Source organism: Trichomycterus rosablanca, chromosome 15 (assembly GCF_030014385.1).
Source record: "Trichomycterus rosablanca isolate fTriRos1 chromosome 15, fTriRos1.hap1, whole genome shotgun sequence".
NCBI classification, from domain to species: domain Eukaryota; kingdom Metazoa; phylum Chordata; class Actinopteri; order Siluriformes; family Trichomycteridae; genus Trichomycterus; species Trichomycterus rosablanca.
In genome coordinates, this window is record NC_086002.1 from 31994532 (window position 1) to 32007041 (window position 12510).

The following is a 12510-nucleotide window of genomic DNA, read 5'->3' on the forward strand; positions in this document are numbered from 1 at the left end:
AATAATAATAATAATAATAAAAATATAATAATAATAATAATAAAAATATAATAATAAAAAAAAATAATAATAATAATGTAATAATAATGTAACAATAATAATAATAATAATAAAAATATAATAATAATAATGTAACAATAATAATAATAAAAATATAATAATAATAATGTAATAATAATAATAATAATAATAATGTAATAATAATAATAATAATAATAATGTAACAATAATAACGTAATAAACTGGACGTGTATCAGCAGATAAAATCACACAGTCGTTATAAAACTTCAGTCGTTGTTTTTACATCAAACATCAGAGAGGAACAGAAACGAGATCCAGCGACTCTGATAGAGGCCAGAAAAACCAGTTTAAACCAGTTCAGAACCGGTTCAGTCTCGGTACAGTTCACACAGACCGCTGTGAGCAACACACAACGTCCAGTGAGCGGCAGTTCTGGGAGCAACAAAGCTTGAGTATCAGTCGTTTTTATAACGAGGAATCATTTATGAGCGAATCAGTGAGTGAATCATGTTCAAGAGCAAATCAGTAAGTTAATTGCGAACAAAATTATGAATCATTTATGAGTGAATCAACAAGTGAATCTTTTTCAAGAACAAATAAGTGAATCGTTTACATATTGAGGACTCATGTATGAGCAAATCAGAGAGTGAGTCGTTTTCAAGAGCAAATCAGGGAGTGAGTCGTTTAGAAAATGAGGAATCGTTTATGAGCAAATCAGCGAGTGAATCATTTTTATAAAAAGGAGTAATGTATAAGCGAATCAGCGAGTGAATCATCTACATTGTAAGGAATCATTTTTGAGCAAATCAGCGAGTGAACCGTTTTCATAGTGAGCGAATCATCAAGTGAATCATTTTGAAACCAATCAGCGAGTGAACCGTTTTTATAATGTCGTTTTAGGTAGGTAAACGACTCACTGGCTCATTGTATAAGTGATTCACTCACTGATTCACTTATTTATTATTTCTAAGGGTTCTTGGATCTAGGGGTGCTATCAACCGGTCGGGCGTTCAGGTGGACATGATTGGCTAATGTTTGGAAAAGGAAGGGGGGTCTCACCCGCTGATTCACTGATAAATGATTCCTCATTATAAAAACGACTCACTCGCTGATTCACTGATAAATGATTCCTCATTATAAAAACGACTCACTCGCTGATTCACTGATAAATGATTCCTCATTATAAAAGCGACTCACTCGCTGATTCACTGATAAATGATTCCTCATTATAAAAGCGACTCACTCGCTGATTCACTGATAAATGATTCCTCATTATAAAAGCGACTCACTCGCTGATTCACTGATAAATGATTCCTCATTATAAAAACGACTCACTCGCTGATTCACTGATAAATGATTCCTCCACCCCTAAATGAACCCCTAACACCCCCCCCCCCGGTACTGAATCTCCTCAGAAGTGCACGTAGCGGCTCACGCTCGCGCCCACGCAGGCGGCTGATTAACGCTGGAATCGTTTTCAATCCCGCGCGTCACGTGACTCTGCGCTAAGCGCCGTTGACCCGCGGCCCGTAACGCTCGGCCGCTTTACCATATTTGTCCAGGAATCGACGGCTATCTGGGACTCGACCTTGGCTCTGATCGCTCCGCTGATCCGCGCGCTCGGGTTTGTTTTGAACCACGCGCACTCTCATCGACTTGCTAATTAGCTCAGAGAGTAAAGCTATGCTAGCTGTCAGGCTGGCTTACGTAAAGCGGAACGTGAGCTAGCCGGCGTGCACGTGAAGGACGGAGGCGTGGACCCGGTGGGAACCGAGCGGAGGACGAACGTAGAGGGTGAGCGGAAAAATCCGGCGTTTAAGGGCGGGGCCGGAACGCGGCGTTCGTACCTGCAGGCCAGCGGGGGGGAAAGAGGGGGGGGGGGGGGGGGGGGGGGGGGAGCGCCCAGGCGGAACGTCCAGACGTCTCGGGTCCAGTTCAGAGTTAAAGTCACATGACCTCAAAGGCTTTGATGTTCAGTCCGTCGTCCAGTTACTTTCTTAAACGCCACAGGGTCAAAAGTATCTGGACGCCCCTCCTGATTCATGAATCATAATTATTCAGGAATAAACCGGTTATATGAGGGAGGTGACACACTTCTAACTTAGCAGCAACAGTTTAGGGAAGGCCCTCTCCTGCATGGAGCCCTGAACATCAACCTCAGTCACACAAATTCCCACACGCATATAAATGATTCCTCATCTTCTAAACGATTCACTCGCTCACTTTGCTCTAAAGGATTCCTCATTTTGTAAACGATTCAGTCGCTGATTCGCTCTTGATTGCGATTCATTTGCTGATTTGCTCATAAATGATTCCTCATCTTGGAAACGATTTAGTTGCTGATTCACTAATAAACGATTTCACATTCTGTAAACGATTCAGTCGCTGATTCACTCTTGATTGCGATTTACTTGCTTGTTTGCTCATAAATGCTGATCAGTGAGTGAGTCATTTACATAACAGGGAATCATTTCTAAGTGAATCAGCGAGTGAATCGTTTTCTCTCCTCTATCAGTGGGATTGGTTATTCCTCTCCTCTTACCTCTCTCCTCCTCTCTCCTCTATCAGTGGGATTGGTTATTCCTCTCCTCTTACCTCTCTCCTCCTCTCTCCTCTGCTCTCAACTCTCTCCTCCTCTCACCTCTCTCCTCTCCTCCTCTCCTCTCTCCTCTCGTCTTAACTCTCTCTCCTCCTCTCTCCTCTCCTCTCCTCTTAACTCTCTCCTCTCCTCTTAACTCTCTCCTCCTTTCTCCTCTCACCTCTCTCCTCCTCTCTCCTCTCCTCTCAACTCTCTCCTCCTCTCACCTCTCCTCCTCTCCTCTCTCCTCTTAACTCTCTCCTCCTCTCAGGTCTCTCCTCTCCTCTCTCCTCTCACCTCTCTCCTCCTCTCTCCTCTCCTCTTAACTCTCTCCTCCTCTCTCCTCTCACCTCTCTCCTCCTCTCTTCTCTCTCCTCCTCTCACCTCTCTCCTCTCCTCTCACCTCTCTCCTCTTAACTCTCTCCTCCTCTCTCCTCTCACCTCTCTCCTCCTCTCTCCTTTCACCTCTCTCCTCTACTCTCTCCTCCTCTCCTCTCACCTCTCCTCCTCTCTCCTCTCCTCTCACCTCACCTTTCCTCTCACCTCTCTCCTCTCCTCTCACCTCTCCTCTCTCCTCTCCTCTCACCTTTCCTCTCTCCTCTCACATCTCTCCTCTCCTCCTCTCCTCTCCTCTCACCTCTCTCCTCCTCTCCTCTCTCCTCTCAACTCTCTCCTCCTCTCTCCTCTCACCTCACCTTTCCTCTCACTTCTCTCCTCCTCTGCTCTCTCCTCTCAACTCTCTCCTCTCAACTCTCTCCTCTCCTCTCACCTCACCTTTCCTCTCTCCTCTCACCTCTCCTCCTCTCCTCTCACCTCTCTCCTCTCACCTCACCTTTCCTCTCTCCTCTCACCTCTCTCTTCTCCTCTCACGTCTCTCCTCTCTTCTCTTCTCCTCTCACCTCTCTCCTCCTGTCCTCTCTCCTCCTGGTTGTTTTGCAGCTCTCTCACATTTCTGACTCTGGGAGAGGAACGTTGTGAGTCTCTGGGGGACGCCGGGGCCCCTGCTAACAAAAAGCGAATGCTGTGTGTGTGCGTGTGGGGGGGAGGGGGTGGCGCGTCTGTGCCATGTATGTGTGTGAAAGTGCGAGAGCGTTCCCCACGGAGCTGCTCCTGGAAACCTAATGGAATGCGAGACGTATTTTGGACAAATCGTGATTTTACGCTCCGTAAACCACCGCTCATGCTGGAAACATGAAGTGTGTGTGTGTGTGAGTGAGAGAGAGAGAGAGAGAGAGAGAGAGTGTGTGTGTGTTTGTGTGTGTGTGTGAGTGTGTGTGTGTGTGCGAGTTTCTCAGGCTTTACATTCACATGTGTTCTCCCCACAAGTGTGTTAACACATCTGGATTGTTCATGCAACAGTGTGTGTGTGTGTGTGTGTGTGTGTGTGTGTGTGTGTGTGCTTCAGCGTAGTAAATGCCATCGATTTACGGCCAGAAGTATTCGGACGCCCTGTTTCAAAAACAAACAGTATTAAAATAGACTGACCTCTGTGTGATTTTGAAGTGTGTCTGTGGGAATTTGTGCCCATCCAGTCGGCATTTGTACGGCTGGGCGCTGATCGATCCGCTGAGGTTCCGGTTCATCCCAGAGCTGTTGAGTGAGGCTGAGGTCGGGGCTCTGTGCAGGACAGGACCTTCCCTAAACTGTCGCTGCAGCCGCTGAAGCTGAAACACATGAATTCAGTCATTAGAAGGGGCGTCCCGATACTTTTGTCCCTGTACTATATGTACATGTTGAAACATACAGAATAATTAGATTCTTTACCCTGGTCAGGGTCGCAGTGGGTCCAGTTTTCCAAGAATCATTAAGAGCAATGCAGTAACATAGGAGACAGAACACCGATCTATTTCGGGACCCGGAGCCGACACATCCGATCGTGTCTGTAGACGCCCGACTGGCTGATAGCAGAGTTGGGAATAATATAATAATAATATATAAAATATAAATAATATTAATAATAATAACAATAACAATAATATATAAAATATAAAATATAAATAATAATAATAATAATATATAAATAATAATAATAGTAATAATAATAATATATAAAATATAAATAATAATAATAATAATATATAAATAATAATAATAGTAATAATAATAATATATAAAATATAAATAATAATAATAATAACAATAACAATAATAATAATATATAAAATATAAATAATAATAATATATAAATAATAATAGTAATAATAATAATATATAAAATATAAATAATAATAATAATAATAACAATAACAATAATAATAATATATAAAATACAAATAATAATAATAATAATATATAAATAATAATAATAGTAATAATAATAATAATATATAAAATATAAATAATAATAATAATAATATATAAATAATAATAATAACAATAACAATAATAATAATATATAAAATATAAATAATAATAATAATAATATATAAATAATAATAATAATTATAATATATAAATAATAATAATAGTAATAATAATAATAATATATAAAATATTAATAATAATAATAATTACAATAATATATAAAATATAAATAATAATAATAATAATAATAATAACAATGTATATAAAATATAAATAATAATAATAATAATAATAATAATAATAGTTTATATAAAATATAAATAATAATAATAATAATATAATATAATATAATAATAATAATAATAATAATAATAATAATAATGTAATAAAAACAATAATAATATAATAGTAATAAGACAGCATCGTAGCTCAGGTGGAGCGGTCCGGATCCTTTCTGTTCGGAGTTTGCATGTTCTCCTCGTGTCTGCGTGGGTTTCCTCCGGGAGCTCCGGTTTCCTCCCACAGTACAAAAACATGCAGACACTGAATTGCCCTATAGGTGAGTATGTGTGTGTGTGTGTGTGTGTGTGTGTGTGTGTGTGTGTGTGTGTGTCTGCCCTGCGATGGACTGGCGCCCCGTTCAGGGTGTTACTGTGTGCCTTGCACCCATTAGAAAGCTGGGATAGGCTCCAGCACCCCAGCGACCCTGATTGGATAAACGGTTAAGAAAGTGAGTGATTATAAGAATAATATAATAATACTTATATACTTAATATATATATAATAACCAGACAGAGCCAGGACTCGATCCCACAACCTTCCCCTTGATACCCCACAGCTGTCCCCACTAAGCTCCCACTGTCCCGTATGTAAACGTTATTTATTTATATCGGCGTGTAAATAAAACAGGATCGAGACGCGGGATCAGCGCCGGAGCTCTTCCATCTCACTCAGCCACTAAAACATCAGCGCTCACTCAGGGGCCGGTCTCTGGGGGCCCGGGAGTTTATATAAGCGTGTGTGTGGAATTCAGTCGTGGTCCCGCACCGTGTTAAACGAGGACGAGCGCCGGTACTGGTCTTACTGGGACGTCATCACAGGACTAACGCTCCGCACCGACTCTCAACCGTAATCTCATTCCATCAGGAGTCGAGTTACCCGACACCCGAGTCGCCGTGTGAAAGTATTCATCGTTAACTTCATTCCCAGAATGCTTTGTTCCCAGGGCCCCGCGTCGGAAGCGGCTCTGACGTTCCCAGGCTCCGTCTTCTCCAACCGTCATTCAAAACAACCCGAGGTTCCCAGGATTCACGGCGCTGCGCCGCCCCGGGCTGCGTTCCCAGGACTCGCGTTCTCTCAGAACGGATTTAGAAGTGTAACTGCCGGGATTTGCACCACCGTGACTTTGCAGAAACGGTTTAGGGAAGGGCCTTCACGTTCCAGCGTGACCGTGCTCTATAAAGACGTGAAGAATCGGAACTCAGACGAACACCTTTCCCACAGGCACACTACTTCAAAATCTGGTCAGTCTAGCTCACCAGAAGTATTGGGACGCACCTCTTCAGCCCAGTCCTGTTGCCACAGATGCATCGTAGGTATTCCACCACTGACTGTGAGCGACTACGACGCGTCCGAGTTCCAAACTTCCTCCGTCACGCGATTCACTAATAAATGATTCCTCATTTTGGAAACAATTTAGTCGCTGATTCATTCTTGATTGCGATTCACTCGCTGATTTGATCATAAATGATTCCTCATTTTGTAAACGATTCAGTCGCTGATTCACTAATAAAAGGTTCCTCATTTTGTAAACGATTCAGTCGCTAATTCACTCTTGATTGCGATTCAGTCGCTGATTTGCTCATAAATGATTCCTCATTTTGGAAACGGTTCACTCAGTAATTTGCTCTTAAAAATTATTCGCTTGCTGATTATGAGCAAATCAGCGAGTGAGTCGTTTACATTACAGGGAATCATTTCTAAGTAAATCAGCGAGTGAGTCGTTTACATTACAGGGAATCATTTCTAAGTAAATCAGCGAGTGAGTCGTTTACATAACAAGGAATCATTTTTAAGTGAATCAGCGAGTGAGTCGTCTACATAACAGGGAATCATTTCTAAGTGGATCAGCGAGTGAGTCGTTTACATAACAGGGAATCATTTCTAAGTAAATCAGCGAGTGAGTCGTTTACATGACAGGGAATCATTTCTAAGTGAATCAGCGAGTGAGTCGTTTACATAACGGAATCATTTCTAAGTGAATCAGCGAGTAAGTCGTTTACATGACGGAATCATTTCTAAGTGAATCAGCGAGTGAGTCGTTTACATGACAGGGAATCATTTCTAAGTGAATCAGCGAGTGAGTCGTTTACATAACAGGGAATCATTTCAAAGTGAATCAGCGAGTGAGTCGTTTACATAACAGGGAATCATTTCAAAGTGAATCAGCGAGTGAGTCGTTTACATAACAGGGAATCATTTCTAAGCGAATCCGCACCGTCGTGGGTCTGAATCCGCGTGAGTCGGGAAATGATACGCTTCTGATTTTGCGGAAACAGTTTAGGGAAGGGCCTTCCCCGTTCCAAGGGCACGAAGAATCGGAACACACGGGCGGGCACAAATTCCCACAGGCACAAAATCTGGTCAGTCTAGCTCATCAAAAGTATTGGGACGCACCTCTTCAGCCCAGTCCTGTTGCCACAGGTGTATCGTAGATATTCCACCACTGACTGTGAGCAACTATGAAGCATCCGGGTTCCTCCGTCATGGAATTGCCGAGCGCAATGCCGAGCGTCAGCTAGAGTGGTGTAAAGTACAGCGCCACTGGACTCCGGACCTAACAGGGAACTAAATAAAATCAATGCGATGAACTCATCTACAGAAGTTTAGCTTGTTTACAACGTGTGAGTCAGTACTAGGCACCGGCGCATCGACTCCGGTCGGAATTCTTCAATTCTTCGGTTTCAATACAGTCTGCCGAACGTCAGGTGGTGTAAAGCACAGCGCCACTGGACTCCGGATCTAACTCTGGATGTTATAAGTCGATCCCTTGCTTGAATGGAATCAGCTTGTTTTCAACGTGTGAGTCAGGACTAGGCACCGGCGCATCGACTCCAGTCAGACTCAGGAACGAATGGCTATTAGAGAACTTAAAGAAACGTGGGGTCTCTTTCTCGCCCCCTTTAGGATATTTTAGCTCAACTGTGAAGCCACCAACGTAGCGGACGACCCTTCCCGCCCTTTCCATGACATGTTTACTCTTCCCGACCCCGGGCGGCACCGCTGAGAGACCCCCCCCGGGGGTCCGTTTCCTCCTGACAGACGGACTTCCCCATAACCGACCTTCTCAAAACAGCACCGACCACCAACACTGAACCACAACAACTGATCCGGTTCATTTCATTCATCCATTCATTCATACTGAACCCAGGTTTTAAACCAATGAGGGTTAAGGGCCTCGCTCAGGGGCCCAACAGTGCAGACTAGGGGTCTTTCAATCCCTCACTAGTCCAGTACCGTAACCGCTGAGCTACCAATGATTCATCCCTGGGTCTGATTCGTTGAGCGAAAGGCAGGAAACACATACACACACATCCACCTGACCCACACGGACATGGGGAGAACATGCAAAACTCAACACAGAAAGGACCCATACGGCTCCACCCGGGAGTCGAACCCAGGTCCTTCTCGCTTCCCGCTGCCCCACAGTGCTTGTCGTTTATACGTTACACCCTGCTGATGTGACTATTATTATTATTATTATTATTATTAACATTATTTTTATTATGTTTATTATTATTGTTTTATTATAATTATTATTATATTATCAATATTATTATTTATTATTTTTATTATTATTGTTGTTTTATTATTATTATTAATAGATTATATTATTATTATTCTTATTCATAGATTATTATATTACTATTATTATTATTGATTTTATGATTGATTATTATTATTATATTTATTATTATATTATTATTATTTTGTTTATTATTATTATTATTATTATATTATTATTATATTACTATTATTATTGTTGTTTTTATTATTAATTATTATTATTTTGTTTATTATTATTATTATGATTATTATATTATTATTATTCATTATTATTATTATATTTATTATTATTGTATTATTATTATATTATTACTATTATTTTGTTTATTATTATTATTATTATTATATTATTATTATTTTATTACTATTTTTATTATTGTTTTCATTAATAATAATAATTATTAAATTTATTATTATATTATTATTATTATTTTGTTTATTATTATTATTATATTTTGTTTATTATTATTATTATATTATTATAATTTTGTTTATTATTATTATTATATGATTATAATTTTGTTTATTATTATTATTATGATTATTATTATTATTATATTTTGTTTATTATTATTATTATTATTATATTTATTATTATTATTATATTATTTTGTTTTTTATTATTATTATTATTATTATATTTTGTTTATTATTATTATTATTATTATTATATTTATTATTATTATTATTGTACCTGACATGGCTCGCATGTGTTAGTATAAACAAAACAAAACCTGGTTTCCTGTTGCATGTGTGTGTGTGTGTGTGTGTGTGTGTGTGTGAACTTACTGACACTGTAATAAGACCAAGCTGTTCTCATTATCATTAATGGAGCTGTTTCTGCCATGCCTCAGTGCCGTGGGCCTGGTGTGTGTGTGTGTGAGTGTGTGTGTGAGTGTGTGTGTGTGTGTGTGTGTGTGTGAGAGAGTGTGTGTGTGATGATAAGTGTGTTTCCAATCCATTATGATAATCGAATATTTATAAATCACATCAGCGTGGATGTGTGAGCTTGTCCTGATTTAGAAAGCGTGTCTGTGGGGATTTGTGCCCGTTCGGCACGTGTACGATAGCTGGCCGATTAGGGGCTGAGGACAGGTGCAGGAAATGCCCTTCCCTAAACTGTTTCCTTTACATTTGTGGCTCTGTGTGTTTCTGCAGGACGTGCAGCTGCTGCCTCGCTCGGGTCCGGCGCAGGAGGTCCAGCCGGCCACGCCCAAAGTCACCGACCAGTCGACATGCTAAACCTCCTCTCTCTTCACCTCATCACCTCTCCGTCATCACTTTCTGATCAGGGCGTGGCCACGAACCCTGACTCCGCCCATCGCAACGATGCCCTTTGGAGCCTACATCACAGCTGAGGATTCTGGGTAATTAAAGGACACGTGTCAGCACGACGTGAGCCTGCGGACCGAATCGAACCGAGGCGCCAGTTTTGGACGGCCGCTCCTGTATATATTTGGGCGTCGCCACAGCGGCTCTGGTCCTGCACAGTTGCTAAGCAACCCTTCCTGTATCCGGGCTTGGGACCTGCACTTAGAGCGAGCGCACTGACAAGACAAGTTCCGGCCACACCCCTTTCACTGGATGCTGGCCGATAGCACCGCTGAGATTTGAACCCTGAACTTTGGATCCCCAGAGCGTACTTTATCATCCTGCTTCTATCCGGGCTTGGGACCTGCACTGAGAGCGAGCGCACTGACGAGACAAGTGCGCCTCCCAACAGCGCCCTTTTCGACACCTGACCGGCCGATAGCACCACTGAGATTCGAACCCTGAACTCTGGATCCCCAGATCTTAGCAGCTGTGGGCGAGCAACCTTCCTGCTACTATCCGGGCATGGGACCTGCACTGAGAGCGAGCGCACTGACAAGACAAGCTCCGGCCACACCCCTTTCCTCGAACGTTAGCCAATCATGACCATTGAGACTCGAACCCTGAACTCTGGATCCATAGATCTCAGCAGCTAGCTGTGGGATAGCGTACTTCAACCTCCTGCTTGTATCTGGGCTTGGGACCTGCACTTAGAGCGCACTGAGCAACAGCGCCCTTTCGGACAGTAGCCCGACCGTCTCGTTTCTGCTCGGTGCTCCCACGGTGTCTCTGACCTACAAAGAGACCCGACGTGGTCAAATAAACATGGACGCGTGTAATAAAGTGACTCTTTACCTTATAAACTCTAAGACTGAGAGCACTTATTAAACCGAGACTTTGATCTTCTTGTCTGTTTAAACGTCTCTGTATAAACGCGCTGTGTGGCCGAAAGTATTGGGACGCCCGGCCGTGAGCTCGCCGGCACTCTTCGTTCCGGAGCCGCTCTGTGGGGTTGAGGTCAGGGCTCTGTGCAGGACGCTGGAGTACGATCATGCACATGAATCCAGTTAATAGAAAGAAGGGGCGTCCCAATACTTTTGATCATTCGCTTGCACCTGTAGAAATTATGTAAAAATTTCGAGACAGATGATCAAAAATGACGGTGTAAAGCCAAAGCCTTGGAAAAAGGGACAAGGGGGCGGGGCGGTGACTCGGCGCAAGAAGGTCCTGGGTTCGGTTCCCTTTCTGTGTGGTTTGTATGTTCTGTGTGGGTTTTCTCCACAGTACAGTGTTTCCTACCTTTGCACCCACCGTGACCCTGACCAGGACATAGCGGTGGTAAAACAGACGATGAATAAATGACACGACGTTTTCTGCTATTAAAAACAACCAACACGAGCGTTTCTGTTTATCAGGTTACTGAATCATTTACTTATTCATCAGAACAGCGGACACCACGGGCATCGAACCCAACCCCTCCTGATATGGACTAAACTCAAGCTAATATACACCAAACTAAACAGAAGCTAATATATAAACTAAACTAAACAGAAGCTAATATATAATCTAAACTACAGTATAATGAAGCTAATATATAAACTACAAAGAACAAAACTATCAGGAGCTAATATAATAAAACTAAATATATAAGCTAATATAAACTGAACTATCAGAAGCTAATATATAAACTAAGTAAACAGAAGCTAATATAAAGTAAACTAAAGCTAATACTGTATGTACTACACTAAATACAGTGTAGGGCCAGTGATAGCTCAGTGGTTAAGGTACTGGACTAGTAAACAGAAGGTTGCCGGTTCAAACCCCGCCACCACCAAGTTGCCACTGTTGGCTCCCTGAGCAAGGCCCTTAACCCTCAATTGCTCATTGTGCTCCGCTCATTGTGTGTAAGTCGCTTGGGATAAAAGCGTCTGCTAAATGCTGAAAATGTAAATGTAAATGTAAAATACAAGCTAATATAAACTAAACTAGAGCTAATACTGTATATACTACACTAAATATAAGCTAATAAAAACGAAATATAAGCTAATATAAACTAAACTAGAGCTAACACTGTATATACTACACTAAATATAAGCTAATAAAAACGAAATATAAGCTAATATAAATGACATATAAGCTAATATAAATTAAACTAGAGCTAACACTGTATATACTACACTAAATACAAGCTAATATAAGCGAAATACAAGCTAATATAAACTAAACTAGAGCTAATACTGTATATACTACACTAAATATAAGCTAATAAAAACGAAATTTAAGCTAATATAAATGACATATAAGCTAATATAAATTAAACTAGAGCTAACACTGTATATACTACACTAAATACAAGCTAATAAAAACGAAATATAAGCTAATATAAACTAAACTAAAGCTAAAATAAATTAAACTAGAGCTAACACTGTATATACTACACTAAATACAAG

The 12510-nt window shown here is 41.1% G+C and overlaps 1 protein-coding gene across 1 annotated transcript in view; it reads left to right on the top strand.

Moving 5' to 3' along the window:
• The window catches only part of LOC134328484 (somatostatin receptor type 5), a 20758-nt gene extending 9300 nt beyond the window's left edge, over positions 1–11458 (top strand). Inside the window, exon 2 of the mRNA XM_063009576.1 lies at positions 9908–11458. Coding sequence (XP_062865646.1) covers positions 9908–9991 — 84 coding nt within the window. The 3' untranslated portion in view covers positions 9992–11458. The remainder of the gene's footprint in view (positions 1–9907) is intronic.
• Positions 11459–12510: the final 1052 nt, after the last annotated feature.